Genomic DNA, 21333 nt, shown 5'->3' with positions numbered 1-21333 from the left:
CTGCAAAGATCTTTTACTCTAAGAACTTGCCGGAAAAATCTTTGAGAGACTTGTGTGCCAACACAGGCGGTGAACTGGCCCAGGGTAGCATTCCAAAAGGTGTGTGAATTAAAACAGAATAAATGAGATTGTGTGCATTTGTTTTTTTGGAAAGATTTTATTTGAGAGCAAGCATGAGTAGGGAGAGAGGGAGAAGCAGACTCTGTACTGAGCGTGGAGCCCAACCCAGGGTTCGATCCCAGGAGCACAAGATTATGATCTGAGCCGAAGGCAGATGCTTAAGCAACTGAGCCACCCAGGCGTCCTTGTGCATTTTGATTTAATAGCCTCCTGCGAATGCCTTTGAGGATCTGTGGCAGGCCATTCCCTTGCCGCCAGGGTGGCTGTGAGACCAGTCCTGACCGGCTTCCTGCCCCGTCTCCAGTTCTTCCACATCACTCTTCGCTCTTCTGTGTCCCCCCAACAGCTTCACTCCATGAAACCATTCTACGCCCTCCAAGGACCAGGCACACTGCGAGGCAGGGCCTGAGCACACATCTCCACTGTCCAAAAGCTCACGGTGTGTAGGGGAGACTCCACGTCCACATGCTGCGTCCTGACGGGCTGAAAGGGACGTCTACCTCCGGGTCTGCCTGGAATCATTTAACCTGAATCTGATCACAAGAAAATGAATCTAGAAGGTGGGACTTTAGAAACACGTGTCATGGGGGAAAAGGCCAGTACAACTAACTATTCTAAATTAAAAGGGACCAGAGGCATGTCAACTTCATGGAATGTGAAAGGACCAGGGGAAAATGTTTTGAGAACAGGACCGTATGTAGGTGACACAGCAAGTCCTGTTTCTCAGGTCTAATAACAGGATTGTGGAGCACACCTTACTCTCAGGGGATCAGAGACACCTTGACATTCTGAGGTAAAGCAACAAGATGTCTCCGGCTAACTTTCAGAGGTTCAGCAAAAGAAAAACCATGGAAACAGCACAAAGTGAGCAACTGGCAGCCAGGGGACAGGCATGTGCATGCGTCCGTGTATACGCGTGTTCACTTAACTATTCCTTCCACCACTTGGTTTGAAAATCGTCAGACCAAAAAGGCTAAACTTCGTGATACATGTTACACAGAGTCTATGGATGGCATACAGGTGGATAGCCAACCATAGGAGATTGGCTAAATGGAAACAATTCCAAAAAAATTTACACAGTGACATGGAAAGATCAATGTTTTAAATAAAACATAAATAGCATGAACCCGTGTCTGTAAAAAACATATCCAAATGTTAGTTATAAATGCCATGATATGGTAGAAATACATTGGCTTATTTCTGTTAATCAGTATTTTTTTGTTGTTGTTGTTAATCAGTATTTTTAAAAAAGATTTTATGTATTAGAGAGAGTGAGAGAGAGCATGAGAGGGGAGAAGGTCAGAGGGAGAAGCAGACTCCCCGTGGAGCTGGGAGCCGAATGCGGGACTCAATCCCGAAACTTTGGGATCATGACCGGAGCCGAAGGCAGTTGCTTAACCAACTGAGCCACCCATGTGCCCCTGTTCATCTGTCATTTTAAAATAAAAACCAGGGCGCCTGAGTGGCTCAGCTGGTAAAGCATCTGACCTTCGATTTTGGCTCAGCTCATGTTCTCAGGGTCCTGGACCTCTGTGGGGTTCTATGCTCAGCAGCGAGTATGCTTGAAATTCTCTCCCTCCCCACTGTGCTCTCTCTCCCTATAAGATAAATAAATAAATCTTTTAAAAAAAAAAAAGCTATGAAGGAGCACCTGGGTGGCTCAGCCGGTTGAGCCTCTGCCTGTGGATCAGGTCATGATCCCAGGGTCCTGGGACGGAGCCCCTCACTGGGTTCCCTTCTCAGCAGGGAGCCTGCTTCTCCCTCTCTTGCTATACCCCTGCTTGTGCACACACATGCTCTTGCATGTGCTCTAATAAAATCTTAAATTAAAAAAATAATAATATTAAAAAAACTAAAAGTACGTGAGAACTGAGCAGAGGTGCTGATGTTTGGGAAAAACGCTGGCAGGCAATGAGCCCGAGGAAAGCTCCTAACGTTCTGTGGGAGCTAGCCAGGCAGGCCGGAGAGCGGCGTACACTAAGACGGGAGGTGCGGCGTCAGTTTGGTCAGTCTGCGCACTGCTACAGCACGAACTCATGGGCAGGCTCCTGACGGTGGCTGGGATCAGGTCACAAAGCAGGGGTTTAGTCTGGTTAAGGAACATGTCAGCAGCGGGTGCTGACAGGACCTATAGGGGAGACGGGTCAGATATATTTGGCCAAACGGTGGGCTGAGGGGATGGGAATGGTGGTTACTGGAAAAGCCCATGAGAAAAATGCAGATTTGGGGATTGGGAGGACAAGGGATGGACTGGGAAGATATTCTGGGAATAAAAATGGCAGCACCTGGTCAGATAAAAAAGGTAGGAGCCTAGGATCTCAAGTGTATGGCGTGGGTGCTGCCCGAGTTGCTGTCTGAGGGGCAAGAGAACTAAGGGCAATGGAATTTCAGTTGGGGACTGTTGGATTTGTTCGCGGGATACCCAAGCAGAGGACAACCAGCAAGAGCTCAAGAAAAATTCCGGACTGGAGTCTGAGTGTCTGCCAGGCACTTCCCCAGTGCTAGTTCCCTCCACCTGCTAAGTCCCCGCTGAGTTAAGCTCTCAGCCTGAAGGGCTTGAAGTGAGAATGACTGACCCTCAGTTCCTGGGATGGATCCTTCCATGTGTGACTTTCAGCGCCTTCAAGGAGGGATCAGACCTAAGAACTGAGTGAGAGGATTACCCCCCACTTGAAATTTTTTTAGCAAGTACATGTATTAACTGTTTTCATTTTATTTTTTAAAGATTTTACTTATATATTTGTTAGAGTGAGAGAGAAAGAGCACAGGCAGGCAGAGGAGGAACAGGCTCCCCGTGGAGCTGGGAGCCCGACGCGGGACTCGATCCCAGGACGCCGGGATCATGACCTGAGCCGAAGGCAGAGGCTCAACCCACTGCGCCACCTGGGCGGGCGCCCCTACTGTTTTCATTTTTAACATGGTAGCCAATTAATAAATGTCAGGGTTCAAAGTTTAAAAACAGAATTTACAAATACAAGTTAGAGTCCTTAACGCATCTACGGCTAAACCAGGGAAAGAAGAAAGTCTACAAAAGAAAACAAAGTAGCCTATTGGTTCTCCACCATAAGCTGCTATCCTAGAGCACAGGCTAGCTACAGGTGAAGGGCGTTGAATCGTAGCCTCTGGCAGGCACGCAAGCCTGGCTTGTGGTTAGCTTCTCTGTGCCCATGTCCTCTAATGGGTGGAACAGGGGGCGACCAGGGATGTGGTGAAGGACTGGCAACAATGGAGGTGAATCATCTGACCCAGTGCCCGTCACCCGATTAAATACTGATGAAGGAGCTGGTGTCACAGGACCTAAAGGCAAGGTGTGCAAGTCCCCTACCAAGTAGCTTGTCTTTCTAGCAGGAGGTCAAAACACTGCTAGGTGGTCTGCTAGGTGGTGCTGCTGTTTTCTAGTTTGGAGTGTCTGAAAGCCCCAGACCAAGGAATGGTCAACCAGGACATGCCTTAGATGCGAAGATTCCCACGTTTGTGTGTTTGAGGAGGGCAGGGGCAACAAGCGCCCTGAGAGCTCCATCTGGCAAAGCAGACTGGGGGTTAGCCGGTCAGGTTCCTCACAACCTGACTCGAGCGCCTACACCGGGCTAGGTCTGAGATTCTGGATTTTCCGGTTACGGGAGCCAAATCACTTTGCTTATGCCATACGAATCAAGACTGTCGCCAAAAACCAAGAGTTCTGAGTCCTGGAGCCCTGAAGTCTGTGGGTCCTGGGCTTAGATGTGGGAGGGGAGCCCGAGCGAGCAGCGGGCGGCAGGATTGTGCCCCTGCCCCAGCCTCGGGAACCACGGCCCTGGCCAACCAGACAAACCCGCGACATAAAAAAGAGCAAAGATTCAGAACAAGAATGGAAGAGGAGGTCTGGGGGTCACACTGTAAATTAAGATGAAAGAAACATATGGGCGAAATTACCTTAAGGTGAGACAGAAAAACCAAGACTAGCCACAATAGAAAAGATAAAACGGTACTGAAAAAAAAAAAAAAACACAAGATTGTCATAAATATTTAAGAACAGGCACATCTGGACGGCTCAGTTAGTTAAGCGTCTAAGCTCTTGATTTTGGCTCAGGTCATGATCTCAGGGTCCCAGGATCAAGCCCCACACTGGGCTCCACACTCAGCGGGAAGTCTGCTTAAGAGTCTTCCCTCTCGGGACGTCTGGGTGGCTCGTTAGTTAAGCCACTGTCTTCGGCTCAGGTCATGATCCTGGGGTCCTGGGATCAAGTCCCGCTTCGGGCTCCTTGCTCCGCAGGGAGCCTGCTTCTCTTGCTACCTCTGCCTGCCTCTCTGCCTGCTTGTGTGTACTCTCTCTCTCTGACAAATAAATAAAATCTTAAAAAAAAAAAAGTCTTCCCTCTCCCCACAGCTCATCCTCTCTCTCAAATAAATCTTTGAACGCACATGGAGATTACGAGTTGGGAAAAACTAGCTCTAGAAGATACTTTGGTTTGTTTATCAGGTATTATTGAATCGATAGAGGAGTTTTCTTAGGGAAGACAATGCTGTTGTGATAAAGTATGATAGTCATTCTGAGACCAGTGCTCAATGCCATGATGTCTGCATGTCTGTCAAACATTGTGGTAGAATAAAATGCACATGTGTCTAGGGAAGAAAGCAAGCATGTGTGGTTAATATGTTAAGAAATGGTAAAAGCTAGGTGAAAAGTATGAGGTGGTCACTGTAGCATGTTTCAACTTTCTGTAGGCTTGAAAATGTCCAAAACAAAACACAACCAAAAAAGGGAAAGCAGTGAAAAATCAAAATTAGGTAAGTGGGAGGGGGTAAAACAGTAGCAAATTTGAGAATTCAGAGTTGCAAAATGGGGTGAACAGTAGGAAAGGTTTTATCAAGGAGGGTAAGGCTAACAAGGCTTCAGATCAAAATTAGTCTCGGTAAACTAGGAAAAGCCAGAGGGGTTAATTCTGGCTCAGAGGAGCCAAGTAGTGTTGGCGCAGAGCTCATGGGGGAAGCATGTCAAGTTCCCGCAGCATGGATGGGCCAACCGGAGCAGCTCTCAAGCAGGAGTAGGAAGAAGTCACTGCCTCCTGCCCTAATGACTGTCTGGTTCGTGGGGTCCCTACTGCAGAAAGGGATGTTAGTTATTACTGCTGAGAGAATGCTAGACCTCTCCCCAAAAAGTATCGTAGATATTCAGGCTGGGGTTCATCTCATTCTCCATCTGAGGACAGTCGATCATCCTGTAAGTTTGAAGGTGCCTGAAATACTTCAAAACTGGCGTGAAATCCAGCAGCACCCTCTGTGCACACAGAAGATTCTCCAGGTGGGCAACAGCCAATGTACAGCAAGTGGCATGGTTCACCCTTGTCTCCCCCATAGAGCAGATCTTTAAGGACCTGACAGCACTGCTTTGGGATTGAGATCCTGGGAAAACGGAGGGGCGGGGGAGGGGGGGCAGTCAGGGAAGGACAACTTGAGACCAGAACCTTCAGGAACATTTACAAAGTGTGTAGAGGAGAGAGGGCCCCGTGGATGATACTGGGTCAAAACCAGTTGTGACCAACTCTAAGGACTCTTCATGCCAAGGACTGTTTTGTCCTGTTTGGGGAAACAGTTCCCCACCTCGGGCAAGTCACACAGGGTACTAGTCAGAAAGCATAAGGACAGGAAGCAGCTTCCCTCTGATGCCTGGAGGCCAGAGCACAGAGGAGGGCTGCCCTAACCCGAGTGCATCTGACTGACCAGTTGGTCATTCTGGCTAACAGAGGAAATAAACCAGAGTCATTGTATCAACTGTTTTGCGTAGGAACAAATTTGGATATACTTAAAATCAAATAAATAAGAGTGACATAGCAGACCACAGCTGGCAAAAAAACAAAAAACAAAACAAAACCAAAAAAAACCCCCCACCCCAGGCCTAGTCCCAAGCATCAGGCTGTCCCCGGTACGGAGCAGGCGCGCGAAAAACGGGAAGGAAAAGGAAACGCACTTAATTATCAAACTTTAATTGAGAGACTAATCTTACAGGATAAACAATAAGACAGCTAGTCAAGGTTACACTTTAAAAAAAATCCAGCAGCGCAGATCTAATAGACTAAATACGTTCATCTCCTCCCAAACAGGCATTTGATTTAAAAACAGAAACCAGAACAGAGTGCACACCACAAGGAAACATGGGACTTACGTATATTGTCAAATAATTCTGCAGAACTCTTTAAGAAAGAAAAGGAAAGAGGTTTCTAGAAATTTAGAAAGCAGTAGAACCACCCAGCCTGGCAGGTCGAGGTGCCGGAAATTCTGCACTTCGGGGGGCTCCTGACCACCTGTAGCTCCGGAGAGGCCGTCCGGCCCTATTAAGAAGGAAACAGGTGCCAGTCCTCGCTGGAGAGGACTTCCTCACAAAGCCTTCAGACGAAGGGACCATCCTTTTCCGAGACAAGAGGCATGAAGAGAGCAGCAAGGAGCAAGAGAAAGGTCTCCCTCAGAAGACGGGGTGGAAAGCAAGCCTGCCCTTGCATGGCCCTGGCACGCGGAGTCGATCCCTTCCCCTTCGCTGCCCCAGCAAAGAAAGGGGAGGCCAAGTGCAAGAGCCAGGACGGCTCCTCCAGGCACATGGTTCAAGTGGAGAGAAGAGGAGAAAGCAAGTCCCTTCTGGCTGAAATATGGCGACTTTGCTGAGACGTGGCCAAGTGGCAGAGTTGGTCTCTTTGGGCCTTGTAAGGCAGAGCAGCAAGTAAGTGCCTACCGAGGCCTCGCTGGCCCCCACTGTGTCCATGGAGCACCCTTAGCTCAGTTCAGTCTCATCTAAAAAGAGCGAAACGCTACTTGCGAAAGGCCCAGCTTCAACTAAAATACTTCATACCAGAGGAGTTCCAGCAGCTCGCGAGCCAGCTTTTCAGAGGACCGGACTGGCAGAAACAGAGCTGCGAGGGCCTGGCGTCCGGCAGGGGTGACCCTGTCATTGCTCTGCCAGTGGTCTCGGGGAGGGAAGAAAGACCTGCCGTCCGGGAGCAAAGCCCCGGAGGATGATCGCCAGCACAAAGCCTGGAGGAGAACGCAGCCCCTGGGGAGGCTCGGCGAAGCTCCCCACAGGGAAAAAGATGTCGAGCCTGGCTCCTTGCGCGCCCAGCCCCTCCCCAGGACCAGCTCCTCCTGGAGCCCGTCCTCTGCCACGGTGAGGGAGGGCACGACCCCAGCGAAGGAACCGCACAGAAACAATCCCGAGGACAAATGAACACTGTGATGCCACCGAGGGGGGACAAGGACTTCAATTTGCTAACACAGATTTAGTCGGAACATTCTGGACCGAAAACAAGGTTAGGAAGAGACCGCTCACGGGACCAAGGGAAAAACCGGGAATACTGCTGTGACCCAGACATGGATCTTAGTCAAGTACTTCTCCCAGTGGCTTCTGGTGCCGTCCACCTCTGCTCTCCCGAGGGCTCCCGGCAAGGTCTCCATGCAGACAGGGTCAGGAGCTAGAGCTCGAGATCGTTCTAGCAAATTTACTGAGCTCTGTAAAGCAATACTCCAACGGCTCTGTACGAAAAGATGTCGTTGACATTATTATTTATATATAGTATTTTGAAGTAAGGAAAAAAGCACCATTTTACGTAAAATCAAAAGACTCACGCAGGCTTTGGTCCTGTCTAGAAATGACAGCAGCCTGAGTGAGAAGCAGTTTGGCCCTTGGGGAGCAGGGAGGCAAGGGGACATACACGCTCTCACTGGGAGGAAGGGGAGGGGGACAGAGGGCAAGGGCAGCGACTTAACAGGGCAAACCAGGAGACCTGGCGGGAAGGGCCTCTGAGAGCAGCACTGCGAGGCCAGTCAGGGGATGGAGACACCTGCTTCACGAGAACAAAGGTAGGTGTGTGGCACCGTCAAGACACGTCTCCAGGACAGGGGCGCTGGCCAACAGAAAAGGGCAGTGTTCAGACTGAGAGGACCCTCTGCCTGCTACGGCAGCAGTTCCTCCGCAGACCCGTCCGCTGCAGAGGAAGGCTCTGACGAGTAGCAGAGCGGCCCTTTTTCTCCAGGAACTGCAAGCCAACAAGGACAGAAAAGCCGCAGTGACTGCTCCTTCGAGGGAAGACGAACAGGCGGTTTCTTGGATGCTACACTTCACAAGAGGTACGTTTGCCCCCCCAAAAAAGCAAGAGTAGAGTTCCCTGCCCAGATGTGTGACTGGGCAAGGGCTACCCCGTGAAAAGCACGAGTCTGTCTACATGGGCTGGATTCCTGAACTACGGCTTGGAAGGGAAGGGCACAGAGCGTCACCAGGAACTGGCTCACAAGGGTTAGTCATCTGAGGCGAACACATGCTAATTACATTTCACAGGATGAGGGGAACAGCCTAGAATCCAGAGTGTGGTTTGGAAAATCTCTCACCAAACCTTACTATGAGAGCCTGCAGCCAGGGAGGGAAGAACTGCAAAGCCGGCCGGCACAGAACAGCAACGAGCACACGGGGTCATTCACCAAGACACTCGCCCTCGCGCCCGAGGTCATCGAGCCGTACGGAGACAACAGAAGCTCACGTGTACCAAGAACTTAAGGGCTAAAACCAGAAGAGGGTGAGCTAATCACGAAAGCAATTTATCACATTTTCGATGCTTAAGCACATCGGCCAACCCACTAGGTCAACATGTCTTTTATTGGGAAAGGCAGCATCTCTGAACCCGGGATGAAGGACACTTGAACATAATGTATGAGCAGAAGGACCAAATGGAGAAGCATAATTGAAATAATCGTTGGACTGCTTAAGAATTTCTCCGAACTTCGAAAGAAAGAAGGATCTGGGCCTGTGGCTATAGGGCTGTAGGAATGGCCTTCCGTCCAGCTCCTCCTTCCGGTGGGCTTTGTCGGCCTGGGGGCTGTGGCTTTTGGGCAGCGCAGCCCAGGCACACCCATGCCAGGCTGGGTCTCAAAGCCCCATCAGTGAGGGCACCAGACAACCAGGACACCAGCAGGTGGAACTCCCCAGACACTGGGTCCAAGGGGCAAGACGTTTAGACGGGAGTCATGGTAAGACACTCCGCTGCTCGACACGCGGTGCAGCAGGTTCGCGCACTCCCTGCCCTAGACCAAACAGTTCTTCCTCTCCCGCCGTGCATTCTCGAGCAGCAGCATGGTGGGGGGGAGGCCAGGAGAGGAAGCATCAACGAGGTACAAAATCAGGAACTGACATCTTTGGGTTTTTAAAACAAAAATTCAAATCTAGGAAGTGAGAACATAAAAAAGGGAAAAGAATTAAATCTGAATCCATGGACAGAAAAATATGGCTTACTAACCCCCCCCTCCATTTTGCATACAATTTGATATCAGAAAAACCAAAACCAAAACCCAATTCATCACAACGCAGTCCAAATGTTTGCAACCGAAGATTTATGAAAATACCTCAGTTAAAATCGCTTAAAAAAAAAATAAAATAAAAAGGAAACCAGCAAGCTTTTGATCATTCCTTTCCAAATAAGACTGGCAGAGCTCCTCTCAAACGCACTGAACAGTATTCCACACAACGTGCTCGAACTCAGATTTATTGATTTCCACGGTATGGACTTGAAAAATGGTATGAAGCTGACTGCCAGAAAAGGGAACCGGTGATTTTAAGTTAAAATTAAGCTAATGGTGAAAGTACATCACCTCTGGCTTCAGTCACCACATCACCTTAGAGTGGATATAGGGTTTTTGTTTGTTTGTTTTTGAACAAAGTCCCAGAACTCTGAAATCCAGGGATGCTGCAGGCCTCTCCCAGCAATGTCCTTCACTTTGGGTCAGTCTCCTGGGCCAGAGGTGAAAGTGCTTTCAAAAATACTGCCACTTCCCCAGCACAGTGTCTTTGATTGCATCCACATATTGAGTTGGGACCCAGTACACCCAGTAGTAAGAGGCTTCCGTGGGGCCCAACTGAAACGCCTGGAAGGGAAAAAGGAAAACCAAGCGGTACTTGAGAGGTCAGGAGACGGAGCAGGCAGCGCGACAAACATGGGGGTGGGGGTGGGGGCTGAGAAGGAAGGTACTAAGGGAAGGGGAAACACTGTGCACACGGGGAGTATTCTCCTGGACCCCGCCCCCCGACATAGGTGGTGGGAGAGTTAAGCATAGCCGAGCCTAAAGCAGTGGCTCCCAAACTTGGGTGTGCATCAGAAGCATCCAGAAGGCTTGTCAGTACAGACTAGTTGGGCTCCACCCCCTAGAGCATCTGATCTGGGAGGTCCACGGCCGGAGAATCTGCATTTCTAACAAGCTGCCGGGCAATGTCGTGCTACTGATCCAGAGACCAGTTTGAGAACCACTGCCCTAGAAAAACTGTCACACGTGCACAAAGAAAACAGATCTGAAATGTTCACAGCAGCACCATCACAACTAGTAACAACCTGGAAACAACCTACATCTCCATCGGTCAGGAAACGCACAATTATAAGGGACATGGCCTATTTGTCTGAATGCGGGATCCTTTTTCAAAGGTATGAACCGGAGCTACAGTTGATACAGACACATCACAATGTCGAACCAAAAACAGCTGCTTGCAGAACGATACATACCATGATACTGTTTATGAAAACTGAAAAACACACAAAACAGTACTGCATCTTGTTCATGGGTTTATACGAACACAAAGCAGAAAGCTGGGAAGGATCCACATGAGAAATCATGCCATGGTAATGGGGGAGGGGAAGACAATGGGGACGTATTCGTTGTGGGTAGATTTTCTTTTATTAAAAAAAAAAAAACAGTTTAAAGCAATTCACAGAATATTTACGACAGTCATTTCTTGGTGATGGATATCTGAGTTTGTTATAGTCTTTTCTGTTCTCTTCTGCATTTTTAAACATTTCCCTAAGAATGAAAAGCACAGCCATCCCTCTCTGTGAACCATATATGACACCATTAATCTAGCTGCTGAAATGACACCTGCAAAATGAGCAGAGTACTTTCATCCAGACAGAGGTCAAGGTGCCACTCCATGGCGTTTAGTGAAGAGACGGGACTATCAGCACTCCTCTCCGCCAGAAATGACCCGAGAGAAAAAAGCATTTGAACTGAGTATTAAAGCATTAGCCACCCAGACTGATTTCCTGAAGGATGTCTGGATGGTCCCCTCAACCTGCAGGGACTCCCACTCACCGGGCTGTTTGCAAAGCGGGGCTGCGAATGCCACAGGGCCAAATGGCGGAGATGAACATTTCAAAAGGGAGCGAAGGGGCCCAGCTGACAGTATCTAGAAGCCGACTTCGTAAACGGGAAAAATATACGAGTATGCAGAACAAATCTGTTTGCAATCCTTTAAGGATGAGGGGCGGAAGGGCAGCAGCCCCTGTGACACTGTCACTCTCGGGACACCCAGGAGCCTGCAGTGCCAGGACTGCAAGCCCAATCATGGACTGGCTTCAGCACCTCTGAGTGGACAGACACCAAAAGGGCAAAAGAGGGGCCCAGCCATCTGTGCAGGACCTCCCTACCACCAAATCGCATTTTCCCTGGGATCTTCCAACGCCTCCCTGTGCTGGGGACCTTTGTAACCCCGATGCACAGGTCAAAGCACTAGCTGCTCCTCAGCCCTGCAACGGGGCTCACACAGCCATAGCGCTGGTGGCCGCATGCTAAAAAATCTGCCCCTTTGGCTGGAGAATGCGGGCAGCCCTTGCCCCATCCTACAACTGGCTCTGGGCAGGTCCCTGTCGGAGTAACTAAACTTCACTCCTAAAGGGGCCCCTCCCAACCATGCTGGGAAAATTCGGGGGCGTGCCCGAGCACTGCACTTCACTCCATGCCCTGCATCCCTGAACTCTCGGCTTTGCTCTGCACAAACCTGGGGACTGCCTCCAAACATCCTATCTCGAGAAAGAACAGCCTGCTCTCTTCAGAGTAAACCTCCGTGCGGAATGACGACCACAGACCCTGTCCTCCCCACGGTGTCCTTGGCCACCTGGGAAGAGCGCCACCACCACAGAAAGGGGACCATCTGTGTCCTCACAAATGCCAAGGCTAGTGGGAGATTTTGTTTTATAAGCAGGACAAAACTTAAGATGAAAACCCACAAGCCAATCCTCCTCTTTGTGTTTATTCTCCTGATTTAAAGACAAAAATAATACAAATGAGAGGAAGATAAAGCTAAGAAAACATATCCCCTTTAAACTGAATGGGGGGCAGGTGTTGCAAAAATAAACTTAGGAACAGGTCATGGATTGAGTTCTAAGGAGATGAAGAAAAGGTGAGGATCTTAAAACGGTGCGTCTTCGGAATACTGAGTTCGCTTCTTCGGTTAAGAAAGTTCCGTTAGAACTCCGGTCCCTGCTAGATGAGCAGAAGCGGGAGTGCAGGAAGAGGCTAAAGCACGCCGGGCTACTTACCATCATGTGGTAGTCTTCGTGTCCTTCGATAGGTTCACTGACCACATTTTTAATGGAGCCCATGGGCAATTTCTCAGTCCGCTCTAGTTGAGAGGGATTACAGAGATTACTCAAAGGCCCTCCTGTCCACTCCTGTGACTCAGCAGTCCCTTATCAGGGCTGGCGGTTCTGGGTTCTACTGTAATCTCAAGTCTCCCACGCGCTCTAAGGACGATGGGACAGGGTCGTCTGACCACCACACCCAGGGCTCTGCTTGGCAGATGGGAATTTCTTGGGAGCAAACGGGAACAGGGTTGGCCACAGCATATATTAAAGGCCTCTGAGAGCAGAGATAGTGCTTTCCTGTGTGATCTTCTTCAAGGCTGGCAATTTATAAACACCCAAGGATTTCCACTGCAGCCTTCTCACCTGAGCCCAGCACTGGCTAAGGTCTTTGGCACCTGGGGAAGGGGTAGTCAAGAGGATGGAGAACAGAGGCAACAGCATGCCCCTGTAGCTCGCACAGGCAGGGAGTGCTCGGGGGTTGCTTCTAGTCTCTAGCCCATCCTCCTCCTCATCTGCCCTCCCCACAACCCTTCCCTCTCCCGACCCCCGAACCCTCCACATACACACACCTGAGGAAGTGCTCTTAAAACATTTACAACCTCTTGCGATCAACCCTCAAGGTATCACTTATCACAGGGGGGTCAGAAGACACTTTGCAGCAACTTCAAGGGTGGCAGGTAAGAAAGAGGCGGCAGTGAGGGATGGCAGGAGTGAGAGGAGCCTGCAGGAAGTGAGGCCAGTGTCGCAGGGCGGGGCAGGAAGGCAGGAGGGGGGCGCAGTGTCTGTGCAACAAGAACCCACCCCCCCAGGAGCGGCAGACACAGCAGGGGCCAGGACGTTCTGAGCAAAGTTAAATCAAGTCGGAAAAAATCATGACAGTCTTTGCAGAAAGAAAATTCTGGAAAAGAGAATCTGCCAATGGATGAGGAGGGGAAAAAAACAGACTGGAATTTAGAGGCCTGGGCTCTAGTTTAGCTGGTGACTGGAGACATTTTACTTCCACTCCGTGGGCCTTGGTGTCTGAAAAATGGGGCGTGGGGAGAATGAACGTGAGGGTGTCCATCCTGGCTGTGACTTTCAGTGGCTCTCAGTGACCCACAGGCAGGATCTGACCGGCAGCTGTTTTTAAGATTGCAACTTTTTAAACCACCAGCCACCTTGAAAGGTCCCGAGATTTCACACAAAAAGATACATTTCTGGCTTCTCTTGAAAACACGATCCTGGGCCCACATTCCTGAGTGACAGCAATGAGCTCGATCAGGCTGGACGCCCCTCCGCACTGGGCGCACACTCCCCCGGCCGCTTGTCCCCGCCACGTCTCCTGCCTGAGGCTGCGAGGCTCCCCCCCCCCCCCCCGACGCTACCACGGAGACAGGTGAAGCTGTGAGATGCCCCACCGAGAGCGGGGCCAAGCAGCTGTCGGCATGGTCATCCCACAGCAGCTTCTTGCCAGCGGAAAGATGAAGCCGGTGGCTGGTGGCCAACTCCCCAGAACGCGCTGTCCTGCTGGGAGGGTGCTCAGGACGCCCAGAGGACAAGATTCCCGGCCAGCGAGAACACTGCCTGCCACACACCGCTACAGTGGTCTGCGTGGGAGCGAACATCTCAGCCCCGGCGCCCATGAAGCCGGGACTCCTGGCCGTGCTCTTTCAGCAGGCTGGTGAGAAAGGACACTTTCCACAGCCCTGACACCCCAACCTACCCAGATTCTTTCGAGTGCTGCCTTCATGCCCAAGCGGTAAAGCAGCAGCTCCCCCGAGCCGAGAGAACACCACCCCAGGTACGGGAGAGTCCACTTCGGGCCTGCGGTGAGGACGCGCTTCCTAACACAACCTCCTAACACAGAGGCCCCGAGGAACCAATGAGCACCTGCAGACGTAGTCCTCACTGGCCTCCCTGGCCCACACCTACCCTCCTGGCCCACAGGAAACTACCTGCATCAGCCTTAGCAGCTCCCTTCCAGCAGACTGCCCGCAAGAGAAAGCGCAAGTGGAGGAAGAGGCAGGAACTGGGGAAGTCAGTGCCACGACGGAGAACTAAGCAAAGTCACCTGCGAAGTCACAGCCGAGGAAGGGTCTGACAGACGCAGGGCAGCTCACGGTGGACGAGCACTGACCGTGTGGAAAAGGGTCCAAAGGCCCGTGGGAAGACCCAGGAAGCCCCTCCACGTTCTGCAACGCTTGCTCTGACCATGCAGTTAGAGTTGAGGGTGGAAGGAAGGAGACGTAGCAGGTTCTCATAGAATCGTGAGAAAACTCCTGCGCTTTGGCGTTTTGGTCTACGTTTCCTTACGTGAGGACCAGCAGAGTGACAAATGAGAATACGTGCGTTGGCACTCGGGATGACAAGAAGCCTCACGCCCCACCGCCCCGCTGATTACTTCCTGTAAATCTGGGGTCCCACTCGAAGCAGAGTCCTACCGAATGGCCTGTCCCTGAAACCAGCCAACCTCACGTGATGGGACCCCCTACACCTCTCTTTAGCATTTACCTCGAACACTGAATACCTACAGTGCTGGCCAGAACCAGGTGAATTAGTCATGTTCGGTTCCCTCCGGGAATCTAACAGGGGGACAGACAAGTCAGAGAGTAATGAGTGCTCTGCAGAGGTAAACGGAGCGCTCTCAGAACAGAAGCGGCAGCAACTCATTTGGAGGGTGGGGAAGGCGCCGGGGAAGGCTTCGTTAGGAGAGGACACGTAAGTAGGGCCTCTGGAGATCGTATTAACAACGAGGAATGGGAAGAAGGCGTCCAGGTAAGTGCCCGGCAGGAGCGAAGGCGTGAGGCTGTGCAGGGCGCGGTGGGAATCGCAGGCTGGTGCAGCTGCAGCCCACAGCGTGTAACGGGGCAAGCGGGGCAGGAGGCTGGGCCTAAAATTTGACAACACTGGACACTACGTTTAGGCATTTGAACTTGGCTCTTCCAGGCCGAAGGTTTCTGAGCATGGGAACCAGGGAGGAAGATGGGTAGGACAAAACAGAACACAGACAGGGCAGGGAAATAGGTTAACTTGCTTTAACAAACCTTTAAAGATGCTAGGAGTCTTAACTGGCACAACAGAGTGGCAAAAAAAGGGACACAGATAATTCTGGAGTGTAACTGACAAGACTTTGAACCATCTGGGGGAATAGATGGGGAGGAGAGTCAGAGACAATTCCCAGCCAACAGCAAGCAGCAAGCCCGCCCCACCAGGCACAGGCAGGGGTAGGTGGAGGCAGGCAGAGCACAAACAGGCAGGGAGGGAGGGGCGGGTCCACGGTACCAGGAAAATGCACCCAGTACGGGGACAAACTCTGACCTCCAGGGGCCAGGCAGGTGACATTTCATGAACAAAGCTGGCTCCAAATGAAGCCCACGGACAGTGAGGACTGTGACATGGCTCATCTGAACCTACTACTTTGGCTCCAGCCGATCGCTGCCATGTGAGAATGCAGGTCCAGAATGCCTACATCTTTTGACTTTTTTTTCTTTTTTCTCTCTTTTTTTTTTTTTTCAAGAGAAGCCCAAAAACCCCCACATCAGATCAAGTGAAATCTCTCTGATTTTTACAGAATGTGTGTAAATCCAAAAAACTCTTGTCTGGGGGCCAGACCTGGCCCTCAGACTACACATCTGGGACCTAGTTTTGGGTACAAATGAAGAGCCACTGTTGATGGACTGGCCCTGACATAAGACTGAAAAGAATGAGGGAAAACGGTCCAAACAGAAGGTGAGCATCTAAAAGCAAAGACAAAAAGCCAGGGGCACGCAAAGCACAGTGAAGAGAGAGATTTCAGGAGAAGCACAGTCGCACCCATGACCGAGTGCTGCTGGGTGCCCGAGGCAGCAAGCCGGGAAGAGGCCGAGAGCAGGAACCTACCTTTAGTGCCAATCCACAGCTGGTCTTGTTCCAGCTTGAAGGTGAGTCTCACTTTGCCTCCGGACTTGTTGTACATGCCGGATAAGGGTACCGTTGGCAGGTGCTCCTGGAGGCACAGGAGCACAGTGAGAGACAGGGACCAGAAGCAAAGACAGGGAAGGACAAGGGACAGGATGTGAGGACGTGATCACAGGAACCTCAGGGAGTCAGAAGGTGGGCCTGGCACGTTTTCAGAACCGCACAAAGCAATCTGGCTTACCTGGGCACCTTTAACAGATGGCATCACATCTTCGGGCTTTCCTTTATCCAACACTTTCCTGTGTTGCTAGAATATAAGTCAGAAGAAATGATAAATAAAATAGCTGACTACGTGTTAGTCATATTACTACCTTTCTGAAAAAGAGGAAAAAAGCCTTCCTGTTTTGGTTCAAAAGCTTTCAATGTGTACAGATTATGGGTCCTTGACATTAAAGAGCAGTGCTGTCTGGCAGTGGTGTCTCTGTTGATAGAAATGTCCTACCTCTGTGCTGCCTAAAACAACAGCCACGAGACACTTGGGTCTAGGAAGCACTTGAAATGTGGCTAATGTAACTAAGGAACTAAGTTCTCGATTTTACTGAATTTTAATAAGCTTTATGTGGCTGTTATATTAGACAGCAAAGTTCTAGAACAACTAAGGTTTCCAGATTGCTAGTTCAAATAAACTATCTCCTCCTCTGACCAAAAAAATCACCACTGAAAGGACAAAACATCGGGCTAAAGAGAACCGCAAACGGTGCTGGCCATTTCAGTCAACTTAAACTTCCAAAGAAACTTAAGACAATGCTGGTGATCAGCCTAACGGCCTACAAGGGGCATTTCTTCAGCAAATGGAAACTCAGACTATTGTAGACTTCTTCCCCATTGCCCCGCCCTCCACCTCAGCTACACAGGCCAGGAGAGACCTATTTCCAAGATAAATGCCAATTACTCCACAGACTGATATTAACAAGTCTCTGATCCTGTGCCCAACACCCCCCCCCCCCGCCCCGGGTTTGAGGCAGCTTGTTAAGGGTTCTCATTAGGCTCATGGCTCCCTAAAACAGCTCTTGAGCAGCCCAAATGCCTGAGCTTGTCTCCTCTCCACTGGTGGCTTTATAGGTCACCGGTCACTTTACCAAATGGTAAAGCTGAAGCTACGGGACAGCAAGTGAGTGAAGGGGAACAATGCCACCAAACTGAAGCACCGCAGGGTCATGAGCCAATTCAGAGGGCAGAAACCCTCTGGTGGGGATAGAATCAGTATTGCCAGACTGCTAGCAAAGGGTCCCCATAGGCATCAGCCTCGGACTCCTGAGTAAGGTGACAAAAAGCCAGGAGAACAGGTCCCTCTCATCAGGCCACGTTAAGGCCTCATAACTAGCATCAGTGAAACAGAGCAGCAGACATTAACAACTTAATTTGACTCCTACCTCGCAAGCATCTTTTGGAAGAATTGTCCCTGTGCTGTGGAAAACAGTTTTAAGGCTATTAAGCTACCATCAGTAACTCAAAGGCTATGTTTAAGAAGCGTGTAATATCTCAAGGGTGTGACCAGTGGGGACATTCACTCACTTCTGAAATACTCACATTTGATAATTTCATGTATGTGGCAGAGGAAACAGGCAAGTGGGGAAAAAAAGTCAACTGTTCAATTCTGACCCCATATATGGGGGTGAAAGGTTCCAAAGTGAATACCTTTCAGATGTTAGCATAGATTTATAACTCCTCATCTAAAACCTTATAGGCAGATGTTCTAGATTATGAGAACCAAGTCTTACAGACTTTATAAAAACAATATCCTCTCTAGGATCTGGGGCAGTACCTTGTCATTCAAACACATTAATGTTCCCACAGCAAAACATGGATATTCACACTAATTCTGGTCAAGTTTTAATGCCTGGATGAAGAGGATTATGGGTCTGTAACAAAACTGCATCCTTCTCCCACTACTAGCCATATGCCTTGGTGCCTAGAGTCACTAAAACTGATCTTGGTTCGAACTGTTCTTAAAACAACAACAACAACAACAACAACAAACAAACAAACAAAAACCAAATTGACCTATTGTACTCAGGACACAGGTTAAGTTGAGACTATCTCAGCAGTGGCCAAGAGACTCCATGACAATGAGTGAAGTTTGCTGGGTGATAAGGTTTTAAGTGATGGTTCTTCCTACCAGTTCCCTCTGCAGCAAAATACTCTCACTTTTCCTAATTACAGAAAGAATTTTAAGGGCTACAGTGAGCACAAGACAAAGCTGGATCTCTTCCACCCAAAATGAGCAACAGGATATTAAAAAAAAAAATCAGGCCCCCATTTCATGAACCAGGAGGGAAAAAAAAAAAACTAAACCCAAAGCCAGTATAGTTATGTTTCTAGTCAGCTTCATTAGGCTTCCTGAAAAAGTCAGCTTCAGAGGAACTCTGAAAGCTGCTGAGCTCTATGGCTATCCAGAAATGGCTTGTTGACTTGGGGGAAGCCACTGACCAAAACACAAATGTAAGCACTTGTACAAAATGGGGGGTGAATTGTCCTGGTGGCATTTTTCCCTGACACTAGAGGAGAGAAACCCATGTCAGATTCCTTTCAATATCTGGTCTGAAGCCTGCCTGTACAAAGGCCATATCCTAAAGTAAATAGACTTGAGACACACTGACCCGCCAGATGAGACAAAGTTGCAAATCTCAGGTAGTTGTCACCTCCACTCAACAGCCAGCCGCACCCAACTGCTGCCATAAATTTCCATCATGGACCCTGTCCGAAAAGGAGCTTATTCTAGGGAGAATATAACCAGCCAAGGCTCCAGAGGACAAAGCCTCAAACTTCCCAGGACTAGCAGTCACATGACGGACTCACCTTCTGCCTGCAGAGCGGCTCCTTCTTGTTTTCTTCGGCCTTTGCACCCTGCTGGGCAGCATCTTTGGGTGTGTTTACGGCTAAAACATCATTTATCGTGGAGCCAACTACCATGATCTTGGCTCCGCTGGTCACTTTTATTTCTCTCAACGTCTTATCCTCAGGAACGAGTCCCTTATACATGACTTTCTGCATGGCAGGGGGGAGACCTTGGGAAAAGGACACAATGAAAGGAAGGGATGAAAAATGTATGTGGGGCGCCTGGGTGGCTCAGTGGGTTAAAGCCTCTGCCTTCAGCTCAAGTCATGATCCCAGAGTGCTGGGATCAAGTCCCACATCGGGCTCTCTGCTCCGTGGGGAGCCTCTTTCCTCCTTTTTCTCTGCCTGCCTCTCTGCCTACTTGTGATCTCTCTGTGTCAAATAAATAAATAAAATCTTTTAAAAATAAAAAGAAAAGAAAAGAAAAATGTATCTGGACCAGAACTGTTGGGCAACAGACCTGGAAATGAATACTGCTCCAGCACCTTTGTGTGCTCAGGCAACTCACAACCTCTGTGAGCCGGTTTCCAAAATAGTATAATTTAACGGCAGGATTTCCTTCTGCGTAGACTTCTTTTAAGGATTAAGAAATAAAACACCACCAAGCGTCAAGTCATCGTTCAATAATGTTAGCTATCATTCATTCCAAATTGTTCCTCAAGCCTCTGATGACACAAATACTGAGAATCCACAGGCCTCAGTTATACAGAAACCAGAAAGGATGAAGTTCTTGTTTTTACCATGTGCTTACAGACTACAGAAAGCAAGCTTAAAAAAGAAATCATTTCAGTTGGTAAAGTGTTGTAAACGAGACAAGACTAAAAACTAAATGTGAGTATCTGTGAAGGGGCCAGCACCACAGTCACCAGCAATGTTTCCTAAATTTCCCTTATGAGAATTACCCAAGATATTTGCTAAAAATAAATTCCTGGCCACATTCCAGAGCCACTGAATCAAACTCTTCAGGGAAAAGGGTTAGGGGCTGTAAGTTTAACATGTGCCTCAGACGATTTTCATTAGAGATGTCTGGAGCAGCAGTGATTGGAAGCCTGGGCCTAAGAGTCAGACCCGGGCCTGAATCTCGGCTCAGCCACTTTCTGGCTCTATCACCTTGGGTCTCATCTTCTCCATCTGAATGATGGACACATTAGTACTTACTCCGGAGAACTATTCCCAGCATTGAGGGAGCGGATGCAAAGAGAGTGGCCAGCGCGGGACCTAGCACCGTGCGAGCCTTAGGAATCTAAAGGCGCGGTGGGGAAGGCTGCCTGTCGCTGGACATTACCACTTCCATTACCTGTAATCGAGTGAATCTTCTGTTTTAGCTCGGAGCCTGTGCTATCCAGGGGGAATTTCACGTCGTGCTTAGTCTTATTCCAGATGATCTTCAGGTCCACCAGCTCCCTGCCTGCGCCGCCGCCCGCATCCTCGCCGTTGCTGACCGAGGCCTGGGCCGCAGGGTCCCCAGGGGGCTGGGCCGGGGCCGGCTGCAGGCTACCTCGCGCCGCGCAGGAGTCCTCCGCTGCCGCCCCCGCCGCGGCTTCGGCCTCCACGCAGTTCAGGGGCCGCGCGGAGACCTCGGTCGCCACCGTCTCGGCCTCCGTGTCCATGCCAGGTTCCTCCATGCCTGCAAGGGGGTTAGGGGGTGGGCGCTCGCCGCAGGTTGGGCCTGGGACTGAACCCTGCTCGGGCGAGGCCGGGCCTCCGCTTCCGAGCCAGGCTACTCCCCACCGGACCCGGCCGCATCCCCCCCGGGGGCCCGCTTCACCTGGGCCCAAACGGGGCGCTCGCCACCCCCGCCACACTCACCATCCGGGGCTCCGGCCGCCGCCATGATGATTGTGTACAACACCCACCGCTCCCGCAGAGGCCGCTGGGAAAAAGCGAGCTAGCTGAGATTGGCCCCCGCAGCAGCCCCTAATCTCTCACAGACTGGCCGGAAACAGGTGGACGTTTCTATGGAGACCCGCCTCCTCCGCTTCCCCGGTCCGGCCCCTGCCACGCTTTAGCTTTCGGGAGCCCAGGGGGGCGGGTCCGGGAGATCGCCCGCTCGAGGAGCTCTGCCCCCTAGAGGCCGAGG

The 21333-nt window shown here is 50.3% G+C and overlaps 1 protein-coding gene across 6 annotated transcripts; it reads right to left on the bottom strand.

Annotated features, from left to right (window-relative positions):
• Nucleotides 1-266: 266 nt before the first annotated feature.
• On the bottom strand, nt 267-21301 carry UBFD1 (ubiquitin family domain containing 1). 6 transcript variants are annotated; one of them, XM_032326738.1, is made up of 7 exons: nt 21063-21296; nt 20551-20880; nt 19215-19423; nt 16597-16662; nt 16338-16443; nt 12435-12517; nt 267-653 (listed from the first exon to the last, which is right to left on the bottom strand). In XM_032326738.1, the coding sequence occupies exons 1-7, from the start codon at nt 21085-21087 to the stop codon at nt 639-641; spliced, it is 834 nt and encodes a 277-aa protein (XP_032182629.1). In that variant the 5' UTR covers nt 21088-21296; the 3' UTR covers nt 267-638. The 6 variants fall into 6 exon arrangements, with proteins under 6 accessions (XP_032182629.1, XP_032182623.1, XP_032182625.1 ...); XM_032326732.1 differs by lacking the exon at nt 267-653 and adding an exon at nt 6068-7617 and having other exon boundaries at nt 21063-21298; XM_032326734.1 differs by lacking the exon at nt 267-653 and adding an exon at nt 9447-9996 and having other exon boundaries at nt 21063-21295.
• Between the last annotated feature and the right edge of the window lie 32 nt (nt 21302-21333).

This window comes from Mustela erminea, chromosome 20, assembly GCF_009829155.1.
Source record: "Mustela erminea isolate mMusErm1 chromosome 20, mMusErm1.Pri, whole genome shotgun sequence".
Classification (NCBI taxonomy): domain Eukaryota; kingdom Metazoa; phylum Chordata; class Mammalia; order Carnivora; family Mustelidae; genus Mustela; species Mustela erminea.
The sequence above is the reverse complement of the archived record's forward strand: the minus strand, read 5'-3'. Positions and strand labels throughout refer to the sequence as shown.